The sequence below is a fragment of the Mauremys mutica genome, chromosome 21, assembly GCF_020497125.1.
Source record: "Mauremys mutica isolate MM-2020 ecotype Southern chromosome 21, ASM2049712v1, whole genome shotgun sequence".
NCBI lineage: Eukaryota > Metazoa > Chordata > Testudines > Geoemydidae > Mauremys > Mauremys mutica.
The window spans coordinates 14,953,599-14,971,942 of NC_059092.1; the positions used below are offsets into that span (position 1 = coordinate 14,953,599).

At 42.4% G+C, this 18,344-nt stretch overlaps 1 protein-coding gene across 7 annotated transcripts in view; it reads left to right on the forward strand.

The window, feature by feature from the left end:
- The window catches only part of UBR4 (ubiquitin protein ligase E3 component n-recognin 4), a 111,861-nt gene that overhangs the window by 25,178 nt on the left and 68,339 nt on the right, over window positions 1-18,344 (forward strand). For all 7 annotated transcript variants that reach the window (XM_044996083.1, XM_044996086.1, XM_044996085.1 and 4 more), the window contains exons 29-45: window positions 596-805; window positions 1,731-1,832; window positions 3,247-3,347; window positions 4,049-4,247; window positions 4,617-4,805; window positions 5,169-5,232; window positions 6,010-6,201; window positions 6,990-7,060; window positions 7,193-7,340; window positions 7,863-8,090; window positions 9,580-9,750; window positions 13,001-13,183; window positions 13,790-13,948; window positions 14,598-14,750; window positions 15,418-15,645; window positions 16,486-16,643; window positions 17,918-18,089. In XM_044996083.1, the coding sequence (XP_044852018.1) occupies window positions 596-805; window positions 1,731-1,832; window positions 3,247-3,347; window positions 4,049-4,247; window positions 4,617-4,805; window positions 5,169-5,232; window positions 6,010-6,201; window positions 6,990-7,060; window positions 7,193-7,340; window positions 7,863-8,090; window positions 9,580-9,750; window positions 13,001-13,183; window positions 13,790-13,948; window positions 14,598-14,750; window positions 15,418-15,645; window positions 16,486-16,643; window positions 17,918-18,089 (2,728 nt within the window). The remainder of the gene's footprint in view (window positions 1-595; window positions 806-1,730; window positions 1,833-3,246; window positions 3,348-4,048; window positions 4,248-4,616; window positions 4,806-5,168; window positions 5,233-6,009; window positions 6,202-6,989; window positions 7,061-7,192; window positions 7,341-7,862; window positions 8,091-9,579; window positions 9,751-13,000; window positions 13,184-13,789; window positions 13,949-14,597; window positions 14,751-15,417; window positions 15,646-16,485; window positions 16,644-17,917; window positions 18,090-18,344) is intronic.

Genomic DNA, 18,344 nt, shown 5'->3' on the forward strand with positions numbered 1-18,344 from the left:
TAAACGATGCAGTGACTACCTAGGAAAACATTGCAGATACCTGTATACCATAGGGCAGGGGTCGGCAACCTTTCAGAAGTGTTGTGCCGAGTCTTCATTTATTCACTCTAATTTAAGGTTTTGCGTGCCAGTAACACATTTTAACATTTTTAGAAGATCTTTCTGTAAGTCTATAATATATAACTAAACTATTGTTGTATGTAAAGTAAATAAGGTTTTAAAAATGTTTAAGAAGCTTTATTTAAAATTAAATTCAAAATGCAGAGCCCCTGGACGGGTGGCCAGGACCCGGGCAGTGTGAGTGCCACTGAAAATCAGCTTGCGTGCTGCCTTCGGCACCCGTGCCATAGGTTGCCTACCCCTGCCATAGGGGCTCAAATATAGTTTTGGCAAGGAGAACTGTTTTGTTAAGAGAGAATAGCCAGGACAACTGAATTGTACCCAACTATTTGAAAAGGGCTTTGAACCTAACATTTACCTAGTCTTCCATCTAGATCAGTCTCCCAGTTCTGTGCCTGCTAAACTATTTCATGGTGTAGATATTTTACTGGTGTACTAATGGAAATGTTTTTGCTGTTTCTCTTCTCCCTTCAAGCTGGTCAGATGAACTGAACCCACCACAGGTTATTCATACCTTGTTGCCCCTTCTGTTGGAGACCAGCATGGAGAGTGTGGCAGAGATCAGCAGCAACTCCCTAGAAAGGATCCTGGGCCCTGCGGAGTCTGATGAATTCCTGGCTCGTGTCTATGAGAAGTTGATCACAGGGTGTTATAACATACTGGCTAATCACTCCGACCCCAATAGGTATCAAATCACATACGATGTATCCCTTCATCGTGTGACCTGCCAAGCCTGATGGACAGGATTATCCTGATCCATTTGTTCATCAGTGTTTTTATTTGTGCTGTGGAAAGGCCACATACCAGCTTATTCTTTTCTGTACTATGCTGCTATAGTTAAATACAACAACCCACAGTTCCTTTAAAGATTACTGGCGCTTTGTGAATCCATGAAGTTGCACCTCTGTCTCTTTTCCAGTAACCGTCTGAATCATCCTCTTCCCAAAGAGGTGGATGGGGCGAGTGTGTCAGTGCCCTCTGCAAAGTTAACTGTTTGCTAGTTTGTTCTGATGCAGAGACCGTCACTTGGTCATGGTCTGCAGCCTATTTAGTCTGTACTTTTAACTGTTTGCAGGATTTCTTAACCCTTTCTGTGTCCTGCAGACCCAAGACCGTTACATATAATTCTTCAATACACACTTCCTTTGTATGGGAGTTCTTATATTTTTTTGTTGTTTACTACATTACTCTCAAAGGTCTCCTGAACCATGTCCCAAGGTTCTTCCTTGGCTAAGGCTTTTCTATTAAATCCTCCTCCCCAGAGGAGATTATAAACTGTTTAATGTAGTGCTCCATTCTGAGAGCCTACTTTCTTATCTGGATGTTTTCCAATGCCCTGGCTAGGGCCTCCCTACATCCATCTGTGCCTTGTTAGTACCCAGAGTCTTAGATTGCAACACCAAATGTGACAGTAAGACATCTTGGAGTTGAGCCCACCTAAGGTGGGAAACTGAGGCATGATCAGTTTAGGCTTAATCAATTTTTTACTTTATTTATAAATTTTCAAACCATTTTCACATATAGTTTCTGATCCTATATTTGACAGATAATAAACAGATAAGATTGAGCAGGGAGTGCACCTTTCTTTATACTTAATCTTTGATCCACAGTGGCCTAGATGAGTCAATTTTGGAGGAGTGTTTGCAGCATCTGGAGAAGCAGCTGGAGAGCAGCCAGGCCCGGAAAGCCATGGAGGAATTCTTCTCAGAGAGGTGAGGTGATGGAATATTGCATTCTAAGGACTTGTTTTCTCCCCTGTTAATCCTTATCTTGCCGCACTTAGCATTTGTGGAATGCTGTTGCTTCTGTACAGGAAAGTGCAAAGTTCATATAATCTGCACAAGGAACATGTTGCCCTTTGGAGAGATGAAGGGTTTTGTAAGTGTGAAAAGATTCCCATGTGAGAGAGAGAGAGCTGTTCTACTTTGACACTGCAGATAAAATGTTCAATTAGTCGTCATTTCAATGACTGGTTGTGCAAGTCTTTGGATACATCTGTTTTGTCAGAGGCAGCATAAAGAACCTCTTGAGACAGGCTGTATTAATTTGCCTGTCAGTTCTACTTGTAAAGTAGCACCTGTTCTCTCAGTGCTACCCAAGGATAGCATTGGCTTGGTCTCCTGCAGGATGCCTTTTTCCTGTCTTGGAGTATGAAGACAGGGTAGTGCGGATGTAAAACAGCAGAGCACAGCAAGCGTGTAGGAAGATATGAACCGGGGGAGAGTTAATTCCAGGAGCAAAGCTGATTGACAACCTTTACATGCTCTCTACTTCGTTTTGTTCAGCCCAAGCTAAAGTAGCATGATGGGGGAGTTGGCTTGGTTGGTGTGCACTATTGGGATGGGAGATAAATGAGAAAAAAGTAAGCAAGAAGATGATGACAAAAGATGTTGAAATCAGCTTTGGCCCTTTTGTGACAGAACCCTGGTTTGTTACCAGATGGCTCATGATCTGTGAGCTCCTGAGGTTTGCATATGCCTCTGAATTTGGAGCTGAGGCTCTGATGGCATTGCTCTTGAAAGCATTGTATATAGCCAGATTGAAAAAGCATGTTAATGTTGTGCTCCTAACCATGAGTTAGTACCTCAGAGTGGAGGAGAGGACAATATGAAAAAGATGTGATTATTTTACCAGCAGGCTGAAATTGCTTCAACCTCACAGCTGCAAGCATTTTTTTAACTAGGCTCTTCTGTTAAGTAGCCTTAATTTTAAGCTGACTGACTACAGCATGACTCCGTGTGGCTCTAATAAACATTGAAGGGAAGTAGTGTTGGCACTTGTTTGATATTTCCCTTTGGAGTGTAATTGCTTTGTTTTTTCATGGACAACCCATTAACATGGTTTTCGTTGCCATTCTTTTCTGGTGAAACTAAGAACGGAATTTTAAGAATGGAAGGTAGCTGCCTGCAGTACTCCATCCTTACTGTGCTGGGTGCAGGGTTTAGAGTTTTGTCTTGTTTAGGTGTCTGTCCATCCGTGTCTCCTCCTCCCCCTGGAAGTACTCTGCAGCATATGAACCCGTTTCTGCCCTGGCATCTAAGATTGATATAAATAACAGTGAGGAAAAGAGATGAGTGCATTTTTGAAAGGTTTGACCTGATGATTTCTTTTCTCTCGCTCAATTAGTGGAGAACTGGTCCAGATCATGATGGCAACAGCCAATGAAAATCTCTCTGCTAAATTCTGTAACAGAGTTCTGAAATTCTTCACCAAACTCTTCCAGCTGAGTAAGTGACTGTTTAATCTCCGCATCAGAACTTTGATGTCCATTTAACATTTGTCTTGTTCTGCATATATTGACCTGCAGTATGAAAATGCTTGAAAGAAAATTTTTGGGGAGATACTGAAGACTACGTGTACTCATTCCCAGTCATCTTTTGTGTTTTGTCGTCTTCTGTCTCCTCCTCCTCTCTAGCTTCAGTTTTCAGTTCTGTCGCTGTCCCTCCCCTGACAGCCGCCCACTGTGCACATTTTTCCTTAACTATTTGCCCTTTCAGTGTGTAGTAAAAGCTTATTCTGAGTTAACTAGTATTTCAGCTATCCCTCTTTTGAAGGTGAATGTTTGCTAAGCAGCCCGTTTAGCTCTCTGGAGGAGCAGGCCCGAGGGGACTGTCTGGCAATATCTTCAATATGCATATGAACAGCTAGAGATGACCACAAGCTGGAAAATTACACAATTCACTTTTATGTCATGCTTGATTTAGTTACCCCCAGTGTCTGAGAGAGAGAATAAGTGTCTGGGGGGAACGAATGGAGGAAAAGAATTAAAATGATGATGATAGTAACAGGGATAGCTGTGGGACTGCCTCCAATTGCATGCACTTTAGGGAATCCAGTGAATTTTGCTTTTAATAATAGAAGGAAAATTGTCGTCAGGCATGTTCAATTTACAGCCACAATATCAACCACTGATAATTCTGTCTCCTAGCTGAGAAGAGCCCAAACCCCAGTCTGTTGCGACTATGTGGCTCATTGGCCCAGTTGGCCTGTGTTGAGCCTGTACGCCTACAGGCCTGGTTAACCAGGATGACCATGTCACCTCCTAAAGATTCAGATCAATTGGATGTTGTTCAAGAGAACAGGCAGCTGCTGCAACTTCTGACAACATATATTGTTCGGGAAAACAGGTAGAGAACAATCTTATGTGACTTGCATTATATTTTATTGATAAAATACATATTCCATAGACACCTTCTAGTCTGTTAAATACTGCTGATCTTTCATGCTGTAAGGCCATTGTCTTGCTATTATTCTCTAGTGTATATTAATGTAGTACTATTTGAAACGGGACTACATTAACATACCCTAGGAAACTTCTAGTGTGTGCCAGCAGGGCCCATATGGGGCAGTTAATGCGCGACACACTAGTGCATGCTAGAATTTGCACCGGTCTGGTGCCGGCTAATATACTGCTTAGATAACCCTCAGAAAAGTTGAGCTTAAACTGGTGTAGATGGGTGATTTAATGCATCTCAAACTTTCTTCTTGTTGATTAGCCAAGTCGGAGAAGGTGTGTGCACTGTTCTGCTGAGTACCCTTATACCAATGGCAACGGAAATGTTGGCCAATGGTGATGGAACAGGCTTCCCTGAGCTCATGGTTGTGATGGCAACTCTGGCCAGTGCTGGGCAAGGTGCTGGACATCTCCAGCTTCACAGCGCCGCAGTTGATTGGCTGGGCAGATGGTAAGAGGAATGAGACCTGTGTTGGTGATTGATTATCTTCATGTGTTGGACTTCTTGGGAGTTTGGTAGTGGAGAGGGGAGAGCGAGTGGGTGCTGTGTGGTTGCCCCATAGTTCAGAATGCCACCTGTTGGAATATGTGGTAGTTGGGATAAGTGCCTTTATGGAGACTTGTATTGGAACTGTGGAGGTCCTTCCCTTTTCCTCTTGATGATTTAGTGGCCACTACCTAAATGATTTGCGTAATGCTGTTGTAAAACTAACAAACTAAATACTTGGGATCATCATCAGTGAGGATTAAATTGATAATTTTTAGGAGCTGGTTTCTATAACCATCTTTTTTTTAACTTTCCTTTATCCTATAGCAAGAAATACCTGTCTCAAAAGAACGTTATAGAAAAAATGAATGCTAATGTCATGCATGGGAAGGTAAGAAGCACAGGCAGTTCTCAGTCCTCAGTGTTTGGTCTGAGCCCTGGTCTGCATCAGAAAAGTTATACTGGTATATATAGTGGATAAGCGTTTGGTACCTTGTAAAATCTAAATCTTCACCTGGGAAATTCTCTGATCTTCCTTTTATACATGGTAGTGAATTTGCTTTTGCTTATAGGCATACACTGTAGATTCAGACCCAAATTAAAGCCTTACACTCTGCCCTTTTCAGACTATATATAATTTTTTTAATGTCTCCCTGAAACTGAAAATTCATACCTCTAATGCAAATACTGCAAGCGGATAAAATCCCAGTATCTTTTCTGGGCATTTTGCTAACAAAGGCAAGGTGTTGAATTTGATATGATTCACCAGTGAACTGAAGATGTCATCTACTCTCCACTGTCCATTCTGTTCTTGTCATCTGGCATGAGGTTGAGACCTACTTGTATTTGGTAGTTTTAGTATCCTACCAGCTCACAAGAACTGGATAGAGTAGCTAGTGCAATATGCATGCCCACAAATCAAAGCCTCTCAGGCCTCTCACCCTTGAGAGACCTTCTTAAACTTTTTAGAGAAAATGTCCTGTCCCCATACTGTAGCAATATGCAAACCACCTTGCAAATCCAAATCAGTTATGTGCTGTGGTAGAATTTCTGAGTGCAACACAAATCCTTACAATCTGTGTCATTAAGAATTGGAGATATTTTCACATTTGTGCTCATTTAAACATAGATGCTGGAGGATTTAATTATTCCTTCTCTTTTGTTGCAGCATGTTACTATACTGGAGTGTACGTGCCACATTGTCTCTTATCTGGCTGATGTCACTAATGCTCTGAGCCAGACCAGCGGCCAAGGACCCAGTCATCTTTCTGTTGATGGAGAGGAACGGGCTATCGAGGTGGATTCAGACTGGGTGGAAGAGCTGGCAGTGGAAGAGGAAGATTCTCAAGCTGAAGACTCAGTAAGTTCTCATAGTGTGATGTTCACAACTAGTAGCTGAAAGCCGATAATGTTGCATGGTTGTGACAGCTGGACTAAGTAATCCATCATCTCCACAGTCTCCCTTATACAACCAATTAAATTGTTGCATGCAAATGGTGAGAGTCACAATAGCCTTCTAGATTTATATGTGCAGCTTCCAGATCAAATGTAGAAAAATATTGTGTTTTGACTTATAAAGAGTATAATTTCATGTTGGACAATCTTAACCTGGGGTCTGAAAGCCCATCTGTGTCCTGTCTCTTAAATCACTGTCAGCAATAAAGATTTTGCAGTTAGAACGTAGCTACATAAGACGGAAGAGAATCCAGCTCATCCTTGTGCAGATAGATTAATTTTTCAGTGTTGACAAAGGTAAAGACTTTTTTTTATCAGTAAAACAAGCAGAGATGAGCTGAGGACAGAGCAGAAATGTTGAGTAAGATGTTGCTGGTCTGATATAGCTGGTTCTCTGACTCTGTTGCATTAATACCCAATTTAATTGGGGTAGCTTTAAGATTAAAGCTGCCATCAGTAATTCATGCCTTTAAATTTAGACCCCAATATCTTAATTTAATTATTGTCCAATATTTCTTGGATGTAAAATGAAGTGATTTTGTTTGGTGCCTGCTGTTTTAGATGATGCTGAAACTCACTGTTTTCAAATGTGATTTTATCAGCGAATGGGTTTCCTTTGTATCAAGTGACTCCAGAGTAGGTAGGTAGATAGATATGTAATACACTGACTAAATGATCTTCCTTCCTAAACAGGATGAAGATTCTCTCTGCAACAAACTGTGCACCTTCACCATCACACAGAAAGAATTCATGAACCAACACTGGTAAGAGCCCTCCAGGTCTTCCTATATACAGAATATCAGCGTGGGCTTATTGGTCATTCAGAATTGGGGAAGAGATGATGTGCTAAATCTGAGGGGCTATAGTTTCTAACCTGTCTGGTTTCTTTTGTACAGGTACCACTGTCACACTTGTAAGATGGTGGATGGGGTTGGTGTTTGCACGGTTTGTGCTAAAGTTTGTCACAAGGACCATGAGATTTCTTACGCCAAATATGGTTCATTCTTCTGTGACTGTGGAGCGAAGGAAGATGGCAGTTGCCTGGTAAAGGATCTTCATGGCTAAATTTAAACTGTCCTGCAACTATTACAGGGTGCCTAAGTTTGGCTTGCAAAGTCTTATATTGCACAATAGTTATTCTGTGATATCAATATATGGGAAGGGTCTACTTTAGAATAAGCTTCATCACTCCCCTGTAATTTGCAGCTTCCTACGTAATGATTTCACCCCCTTCACCAAAAGGATCTCTATTGGCAGATCTCTTAATACTAATTAAGACTTTGAACCTACATAACTAACTTGTGGTTTGTAGGTCAACCTCATGTTGCCCACTTACCAGATCTCTGCTCTTTTGATGTTTCCCACCAGCTGCCAACAATGTTACTTCCTGTCTAATACAACGTCTAAAAGGAAAGTGACATGTAGGGTACAGGGTTATTGCTGTCTGATCTTTCTGAAAATGTACTCTAAGGAATTAATTTTGCTCCAATTGAAATCACTGGGAGTTTTGTCATTGACTTAAATGGAAACTGGATTTGGCCCTCAATATTGCTTTGTCTTTCCCAGGCGTTGGTGAAGAGAACTCCCAGCAGTGGCATCAGCTCTACCATGAAGGAGTCTGCATTCCAGAGTGAGCCCAGAGTGCCTGAGAGTGTCATCCGCCATGCGAGCAACTCCCCTGCTGATAAATCCAAGGTCACCATCAATGATGGAAAGGGCCCTGATGAGGAGAAACCCAAGAAGAGCAGCCTGTGTCGAAATGTTGAGGGCTGTCGAGAGGAATTGCAATCCCAGGTATTGTTGTCACGTTAAAATCTCATTCAGGCATCAGGATCCCTCTGTGTAGTAGTTCTTCAGGATTCTTTGTTCTCCTAGAATAAAGCTGTCTTTACGGCAGCCCGTGCTTCTAACTTAGAGGCTTTTACCATTTTGATTTAGTGTTATGCCAGTACAGTATTAGTGTAGCGAATATGTTCTGTGTTGAGAGTTAACACTGGATTTTTGTGTCTAATGCCCGTAAGAAACAGTCAAGTTTGGTACAGAGTGGTTGTGGAATGGGCTGTACTGGTAGTTATGTTGCACTAATAAAATAATACCAACGGGATCTTATAAGAGGGATAAGGCAAAATGCTGCGTTTATTATAAATACAGAGAAGGAGAGAGAAATCAGGATATGCAGTTCAATATTATTTCACTACTATTCCTTATTCATTCACACACTCATTGATACAAGTTCTGCAAAGTTGTTATAGTTACCAGCCTAAAGGTTGCTCGTGGCAGAGTACTGGCCAGGTAGCCTGCACACAAGGGTGGAGCCGAGTCCTTGTCAAATGCATATCCGATGCTCCTGGAAGGTGGTTGCAGAACCAGATTCAAAGTTTTCAGTCTTTAGAGTCTGTTTTTATAGGATTTTATTCCTATACCAGTCTATGGGAATTGCTTCATCATGCTGTTACTGCATTTGAAGTGTTAATCACTGTTTTCACGTTTGAAATAAGTCCATCATGCAAACGGCACAGCAGTGACGGCTGTCAGGTGTTTATCTCGTTCTTTGATTCTTTCATCCTTGGGATCGTTGGGTGGATTCCGGGGGTCATCCAGTTATCTCCACTCTGCGCATTCTTCGGCCATTCGAGACTGAAGTTGTAATTCTTAGGCTGGCACTTCCCTGACGGTTCATCCTTTTTATTTTAATCAAGCATCCATTCTCTATTTTAACATACATTTATCACTATTATTACTTCACTATCTCTTAACTTCTAACAACTCTCAGGATGTCACAAATCTACTTAAACTTTAACATACATAACAAACAAGTTAAAAGCTCCAAAGAATGGGAAGCTGTGTTCTGTTTTGAAGAACAATTACATTGTTTTTGCAAAGCCTTATCACTCTTTGAGAACAGGCTTTTTGTCTTAGGATGTGATAACACAATTAGCAGTTTGGCCTTGCATGTTTCTCACAGAGAGGGAGAGAGACAGAAATGAAAAAGCAAGAGGCCTGTTCTGTTACCAATATCTTGAAATTTAAGCTGTGGGGAATTCAATCTTGCCCCTTGTCTCTCTTGGCCTCAGACTTGTTATACACACAAACTTTATGGTTCTAATACAGAAATTCCCTCATATGGTCCAACAGTTAGACAACTGAGAATCAAGTAACTTGTCTATTGGGATAACAGTGCTGTAACTGCTTTTCAAAGACTTACCTGGGCTGTGAAATGCTGCTGCTATGGAGGTTTCATGGGTATGTCTTGTGCTTTACTTGCCACATCTGTTTCTTGTAGGCCAACTTCTCCTTTGCTCCGCTGGTGTTGGATATGCTGAGCTTCCTAATGGATGCCATTCAGATCAACTTCCAGCAAGCTTCAGCCATGGGCAGCAGCAGCCGAGCGCAGCAGGCTCTGAACGAGCTGCACACTTTGGACAAGACAGTGGAAATGACAGATCAATTGATGGTATGATTACTGGCTGGTTTGCTGGTTCAAATGCTTGCTTTTGGGCCAAGGGGAGGGATCACTTTTGCCTCAGTTTTTAATAAGGGTAATGAGCAGCTTGGGGGCAGTGGGAGGGTGGCCAATGGGAACAAGGGCATGGAAGTAGAAATTACCACAACCAAGGTGGAAGTCAAACTCAATCAACTTAATAGGACCAAGCTGGGGAGCCTGGATATTCTCCATCCAAGAATATTTAAGGGACTGACACATGAAATTGTCAGCCCAGTAGCAAGGATTTTTAATGAATCTGTAAACATGGAGGTTGCACACTATGACTGGAGAATTGAAAATATAGTGCCTAGGTTTAAGAGAGGGGGAAAAAACGTGATCTGGGAGCTGACCTCAGTTGTATGCAAGGTCTTAGAACAAATTTTTAAAGAGGGAGTAGTTAAGGACATAGAGGTAAATGGTAATTGGGATAAAATACAGCATGGTTGTACAAAAGCTAGATTGTGCCAGACCAACCTGATCTCGTTCTTTGAGAAGGTAACTGATTTTCTAGACAAAGGAAATGCAGTAGATTTAATCTACATGGATTTCAGTAAAGCATTTGATACATTTTCACACAGGAAACTATTTGTTAAATTGGAGATGATGGGGATTAATATGAGTGTAGAAAGATGGATAAGAAACTAGTTCAAGGGGAGGCCAGGTCATCCTGAAAGTAAATTTTCAGGCTGGAGGGAGGTTATTAGTGAAGTAACTTCAGAGATTCCTCAGGGACCGGTCTTGCGACTGATCTTATTTAACATTTTCATTTATGACGTTGGCGCACAAAGTGGGAGTGTGCTAATAAAATTTGCGGATGTCACAAAGTTGGGAGGTATGGCCAAAACAGAGGAGGACCGGAATGTCATACAGGCAGTCACAGGATAACAGGGAAGGTCCACTCATGGATCAGTGACTGGTTAAAAGACGGAAAACAAAGGGTAGGAATAAATAGTCAGTTTTCAGAATGGAGAGAGATAAGTAGTGGAGTCCCCCAGGGGGTTTTACTGGGGCCAGTGCTGTTCAACATTCATCTGGAAAAAGGATAAACAGTGAGGTGACAAAATTTGCAGGTGATGCAAAATTACTCAAGATATTGAAGTCCAAAACAGACTCTGAAGAGTTACAAACGATCGCACAAAACTGGGTGACTGGGCAACAGACTGGTAGATGAAATTCAATATTGATAAGTGCCAAGTAATGCACATTGGAAAACATAATCCCAGCTATACATATACAACGATGGGGTCTAAATTAGCTATCATCACTCAAGAAAGAGATCTTGGAGTCATTGTGAATAGTTCTCTGAAAACATCCGCTCAATGTGCAGCGGCAGTCAAAAAAGAACAGAATGTTGGGAATCATTAAGAAAGGGATTGATAATAAGACAGAAAATATATTGCCTCTACATAAATCCATGGTACGCCCACATCTTGAATATTGCATGCAGATTTGGTTGTCACATCTCTGAAAAGATATATTAGAATTGGAAAAAGTTCAGAAAAGGGCAACAAAAATTATTGGGGGTATGGAACAGCTTCTATATGAGGAGAGAGTAATAAGACTGGGACTTTTCAGCTTGAAAAAGAGATGACTAAGAGGGGATATGATAGAGGTCAATAAAATCATGACTAGTATGGAGAAAGTGTATAAGGAAGTGTTTACCCTTTCACACAACACAAGAACCAGGGGTCACCCAATGAAATTTATAGGCAGCAGGTTTAAAACAAAAGGAAGTACTTCTTCACACAACTTGTGGAACTCATTGCCGGGGGATGTTATAAAGGGTAAAACTGTAATTGGACCCTGGGAGTGGGCGACAGGGGATGGATCACTTGATGATTGCCTGTTCTGTTCATTCCCTCTGAAGCCTCTGGTATTGGCCACTGTCAGAAGACAGGATACTGGGCTCGATAGACCATTGGTCTGACCCGGTATGGCTTCTCTTATGTTTGTAAGATTTGTACAACCTTGAAAACTGGAGTAATAGAAATGGAATGAAACTTAATAGTGCATAATGCAAGTTCATGCACTTAGACAACAAGAACTTGTGCTATAAGCTGGGGATACATCAGTTGGAAGCAACAAAGGATGAGAAAGACCTGTTTGTATTGGTCAATCAGGATGACTATGAGCTGCCAGTGTGATGAGGCCGTGAAAAAGGCTAATGCAATCCTAGGATGCATCAGGTGAGGTATTTTTAGGAGAGAGAGAGAGGGAAGTGTTATCACCATTATACAAGACACTGGTGGGACCTCATCTGGAAAACTGTTTGCAAATCTGGTCTCCCATGTTTAAAAAAAATTAATTCAGACTGGAACAGGTGCAGAGAAGGGCTGCTAGGCTGATCGGCGGAATGGAGAAGCTACCTTATGAGAGGAGACTTAAGGAGCTTGGCTTGTTTAGCCTAACAAAATGAAGAATATGAGGGGAGGAGATTGCTCTTCCTAAATACATCAGAAGGATAAATACCAGGGAAGGAAAGGAGTTATTTAAGTTTAAAGGCCAATGTTGGCTCAAGAACAAATGGATAGAAACTGACCATAGGTAAATATATACTTGAAATTTGATACGGGTTTCTAACCATCAGAGGAGTGAAGTTCTGGAACATCCTTCCAAAGGGAGTAGTGGAGGCGAAAAACCTAGCTTGTTTTAAGATTGCGCTTGGTCAGTTTTTATGGAGGAGATGATATGAGATGGCCTACGATGGCACATGTCCCATCCATGACTGCTATTAGCAAATATCTCCAGCAGCTGGAGATGGGACACTAGAGGGGGAGGGCTCTGAGTTACTATAGAGAATTCTTTCCCGGATGCCTGGCTGGTGAGTCTTATCCACAGGCTCAGGGTTTGGGAAGGAATTTTCCCTGTGTCAGATTGACAGAGACCTTGGGGGGTTTTCACCTTCCTCTGCAGCGTGGGGCATAGGTCACTTGCAGGTTTAAACTAAGGTAAATGGTGGATACTCTATAACTTGAAGTCTTTAAATCAAGATCTGAGGACTTCAGTAACTCAGCCAGCAGTACCTTCATGAAGGTACGGTCACATGGGCCTATTACAGGAGTGGGTGGGCGAGGTTCTGTGGCCTGCAGTTTGCAGTAGGTGATCATGATGGTACCTTCTGGTCTCAAATTCTGTGCATCTAAATGAAACTATTACAATTGTTCAATCTCTGCTATTTGTCTCTACTTCTGCGTGTTCTTTGTGCTCCTCAATGGCTCAGGTCCCAACTCTTGGCTCTCAAGAAGGTGCTTTTGAGAATGTCCGGATGAACTACAGTGGCGACCAGGGGCAGACAATCAGACAGCTGATCAGTGCTCACGTGCTGAGGCGAGTGGCCATGTGCGTGCTGTCCTCCCCACATGGGCGCCGCCAGCATCTAGCTGTGAGCCACGAAAAGGGCAAGGTGAGTGCTGAGAAGGGGATGTGCTCCAATGGTGCAACAACCAAACATGCATTTTAAAGTCAGATGAAAAGATTTAAAATGTTCCATAGTGACTAAAGAATCAAGCAGACTTCCTACAGTCAGACTCACGGACTCTGTAAATGACTAGACTCGTTTGGAAAAACCTCCCTGAGCGATTGTTATTTCTATTGTTTCATATTTTAGGGAACAAAAATCTTGCTTCTTGCTGCAGAGATCCTGAGACAATACATTGATAGAGTCATATAAGAAGCTAGATACTGAGAATTTCTTTTTGGGATATCTAAAAAAGCAGCAAAGATTCTTGTGGCACCTTATAGACTAACAGATGTATTGGAGCATGAGCTTTCGTGGGTGAATACCCACTTCGTCGGATGCATGTAGTGGAAATTTCCAGGGGCAGGTGTATATAAGCAAGCAAGAAGCAGGCTAGATAATGAGGTTAGTTCAATCAGGGAGGATGAGGCCCTCTTCTAGCAGCTGAGGTATGAAAACCAAGAGAGGAGAAACTGGTTTTGTAGTTGGCTAGCCATTCACATTTTTGGGATATCAACATTAGAAAATTGACTTGATTTCATTATTTTGTAGATTACAGTGTTACAACTCTCAGCATTGCTTAAACAAGCAGACTCCAGCAAAAGGAAATTAACCCTTACCCGCCTTGCATCTGCACCAGTTCCCTTTACTGTACTGAGCCTAACAGGAAATCCATGCAAGGAAGACTATCTAGCTGTGTGTGGGCTGAAGGTAAGGGTCTGACAAGCAAGAGAGTTCCTTTACGTCAAACCAAGCTGTGCTCCTCTCTCCGTAGGCGATGGGTTGTAGAGTTATGATTGGCTATCAAAGATCTACAGTCGTTGTGGATGTCACTAATTCTAGTTCTTTAATCACCTGCTACTAGTTTTAGCTCCAGCTTCATTTACTATGTCAATCCTATTTATTACTTTAAACCATTCTTGATAATGCCCAAAAAAACCACTTCCTCAGATGACACTCAGGCCGACTGTCCTTTGTGCTACAGAAACTAAAAAGAGTATTCATGTAAATAAAACTTGACTGAAATGGATGTGCTTAATCTTAATCTGCAGCCACTTCTAGTACTGAGCAATGGGTGATCATTTTGTATTTTTTCAAATCTGTGCACAATTTCTACAATTAAAGAAATATACCACCCAAGAAACCAGTAGTCTCAAATATTTGAAAAAACCCCAGAAGAGGCATAGTTCTCTTGCAAAGTCATTCACTCTAAAAACAGGGACACTTGATTTCTTCCTATATGAATCCATTATTTGTGTTTGGGCCTAGGGAAAGGTCAATGGCAGGAATGATGGCCCTTGAATCTGTTTTTGCAGAAATATATATTTAATACTTTACATCTTTTATTTTCTTGTCCTAGGACTGCCATGTGCTAACATTCAGCAGCTCCGGATCAGTTTCCGATCACTTGGTGCTCCACCCCCAACTAGCAACAGGAAACTTCATCATTAAGGCTGTGTGGCTGCCAGGATCTCAGACAGAACTTGCTATTGTGACTGCAGACTTTGTGAAGGTATGGTCACAGCTTGTGGGTGATCCCTGATTGACTTGGTGCTGTGTATTGCTTTTCATTTCCCGTGGAACTGATATGGGGTTCTGGCGGTCTCCAGAGTCACCAGTGTGTGAGAATAACACAGTGCTCTTAATTTACTAGGAAAATTTGAGTTCTAGGAAGGGCATTACTGTTATCTCTAGTTTTCTAATGTGTATTGCTATTCACCACTGTTAGTAATAGACTGTTCATTGAAACTCAAAAACAAAGGCCCACATTTTCATAAGTGACCTCTTATTTTGGGTGCCCAACTTGAAATATTTAAGATGTTATTTATTCTTTTCCACCTCCCCCCAACAGCACCAACACCTGCAGCTCCCTTTGATTTCAATTGTGAGTGCTGATACTTCTTAAAATCTGGCCTTGATTGTCTAAATTTGGACACTCAAAAGTGAAGGTCATTTTTTAAGACGGGCCAACATTTTCCCCTCTTCCTAACCTGACGAATGCAGAAGAAAGAGGTCATTCATAGATCTGAGGTTATCTTTATCTCCATATTCTGGCACCTGAATAATCTGCCCTCCGGGATCTGCACCGTTGTAGGAATAGTTTCAGTCTGTGTTTATGCTGTATTAGGAAGAGCTGTTCTGTGGGCTCACTGCTAATTCCCTCCCCTCTCCTCCCACAGATCTACGACCTTTCCGTAGATGCTTTGAGCCCAACATTCTATTTCCTTTTGCCAAGCTCCAAGATCAGGGACGTCACATTTCTGTTCAATGAGGAGGGAAAGAACATCATAGTCATCATGTCTTCTGCTGGGTACATCTATACTCAGCTCATGGAGGAGGCAAGCAGTGCCCAGCATGGACCATTCTACGTTACCAATGTGCTTGAAGTCAACCATGAAGACTTGAAGGTAATGGTGGCTTTCCCTACTAACTTTTTCTCTCCCTCTGTTCCTGACGGTAAGAAGCACTAGTTTCCTTTTCTTTCCCTGATCTAGATCAATGAGGTTGCACTTTTTTCTGCAGAGAGAGAGAAATTCTGACACTGATTCTGACACCACTTGGAGGGTGGTGGTTGAGTGGGAAGGTTGAAATTAAACCTGTTGATCCAGTCATCTAGAAAATTGAGCATGTTTTCCATGATTGGATCTGAAGTTATGCCCAGCAGGATTTCACAACAGGAAGATGGCTACGGAGCAGCATTACTGTCAGTACGATGCACTGCTAATGGTGCAGTAGCTAGAATGAATGGGATCATCACCCTTACGCAGGGTCTGCAGAGATGCAAGCCTTGGTTTCTGTTTGGTGTCTACGCTGCTGGGGGCCTGGTGTGCACCACCCAGGCTGGCTAGTTTAAAATATTTCCAACTTCCATTCAGCATCACTACCCCAGTCCACTATGAAATGGGGAAATAGAGGAACTACAAGCCAAGAAGAAAGCGCTTCTGGGAGCTGGAGATGAAGAGGGGTTGGCATGCAACATTCTCTCTCACAGGTGCTGTCTCGTGCACTACCTAGAGCCTGTGGGTGTGCAAGCTCAGTATCTTGTTCAAAGGTGCTTGGAGTATCTCACGGTGTGCAGCTTGGTGGTAATGTCATCGAAGACTGCATTCTCAAAAGCCCTTTGCTGTGTTATGTGATAGGGCGGATGTTGAAATATTGTACTTGTTCAGGAATTTAAAAGCCTGACCACTCTAGAGCTCTGAAGATGTGTGTGTTTAAATACCAGTGTTTTTCCCTTGTCCCTACAGGACAGTAATGGCCAGGTGGCAGGAGGCGGCGTGTCTGTGTATTATTCCCATGTCCTTCAGATGCTTTTCTTCAGTTACTGTCAAGGCAAATCTTTTGCAGCAACAATTAGCAGGGCTACTCTGGAGGTACAGCGGCTTTTCCCGATCAACATAAAGAGGTGGGACTGAGGGGTTGCTCCCCTCCAATTTCTGTTTCTTATTAGCTGCAGTGGCTGTTCCCAGTGAAAGAACCCAGCTCCCACTGCCCAAGGCTTTTTATGTAGAGAACCTTCCTGCAGTTTACATCTTACCATTTTATATGTCACCTCCTGTTTCTACCCTCTCTGCTTGTAGAACAGTGAGACTGAAACCAAACCCAGCTGCTTTTGCAGTGGGATGTATGTTTATTTTGCTCACTAGGATTTCACAGCACAGAGGTGCCTTCGGAGCAATCTTGCTGTCTGAGTGCAGAGCTTCCAATGGTGCAGCAACTGGAACTGATGGGATTATCCACCCTCGCAGAGGCTGAGGAGCAGGAAGCCTTTGTTTCCATTTGGCACCAGTACTGCAGTGGACCCTGAGCATTGTGCATATAAAGTCTTATTTTCAGGCTGCCTTGAGGGAAACCAATCTCTTATGCTATAAAAATGTCAAGAAGAAAGTTCTTCTATCATCTGTTCTGACAATCAGAGCTGGGCATTCAGGCTACAGAGTCTCACTAGCTTAGCATGAGGCAGATACCTTGCATTCTATTTCCATGAATATCAGGTCCCAACATCTCCCTCACTCCAATCAGACCTCGCCTGGTCATTTTGCACAGGGCCTTTCACCACTCTGAGAGTTAGATCTCAGTGAGGATTATGTTCTTGGGGAGCATTTTCCTGTGCTTGTCTGTTTCCTTTGTATTCATCACATGGCCATGGTAGAGCATGGAGCGCACTGTATCCGCTAACACAGATGCTTTGCTCTGAGACCAGTGCTCTTCCATTCTGTCTGCTAGGATGTGGTGACAAGTAATGTGGTGTTTTGCTATCACTCCCCTGCCAGCCTGATAAGAGAGCTCTCTAGTATAAAGTTAAATAGATACTTCAAATCTGGTTCAAGAGTAATTTTCCTGTTTTTATGATAGTGTCACTAGAATTTTATATACCAAATGAATGGGGAAAGATGTTAAAGAACAGGGCTGGGTGTCAGGATTTCTGGGCTCTCCAGGCTGCCACTGACTCAGCTGTGCAACTTTTTGCACTTCAGTTTCCCCATCTGTAAAATGGGAATAATATTGACCTACCTGCCAGGGATTTTCTGAGGTGGTTTAATTAACCAAGTGCTTTGAGATCCTCAGACGGTGATGTTACTTGTCTTGCTAGCTGGAATGAGAATTTTATTTATTTATCTTGATGCCCCTTGCAGCTGTTTCTTGAGGTCATGTGAGCCTGGCCTTTCTCTCTTGCAGTTCAAATGGTGGGAGCAAGACCTCCCCAGCACTGTGCCAATGGTCTGAGGTGATGAACCATCCTGGGTTGGTGTGCTGTGTTCAGCAGACCACAGGTATTCCTCTGGTGGTCATGGTGAAGCCAGATACCTTCCTCATCCAGGAGATTAAAACCTTGCCAGCTAAAGCCAAGGTGAGTGTTCCCTATCTTTTGCCCTTCAAATTGACTTTCCTGTTTCTCTGTTGCTGCCACTTCTTCCAGGTTTCCCTTGCAGTGATGTCTTACAGCAAAGTCATCCTGGTAATAGCCACCAACACTGCACTTGAAAGTATTGTTTCAATACACAAACTGACTTTCTCCAAATCCACCCATGTTTTTAAGGTATTTTCAACCTCTGTTTACTCTTCATTCTCCCCGCAAAGCCATTGAATCTCTTGCTCTATTGTA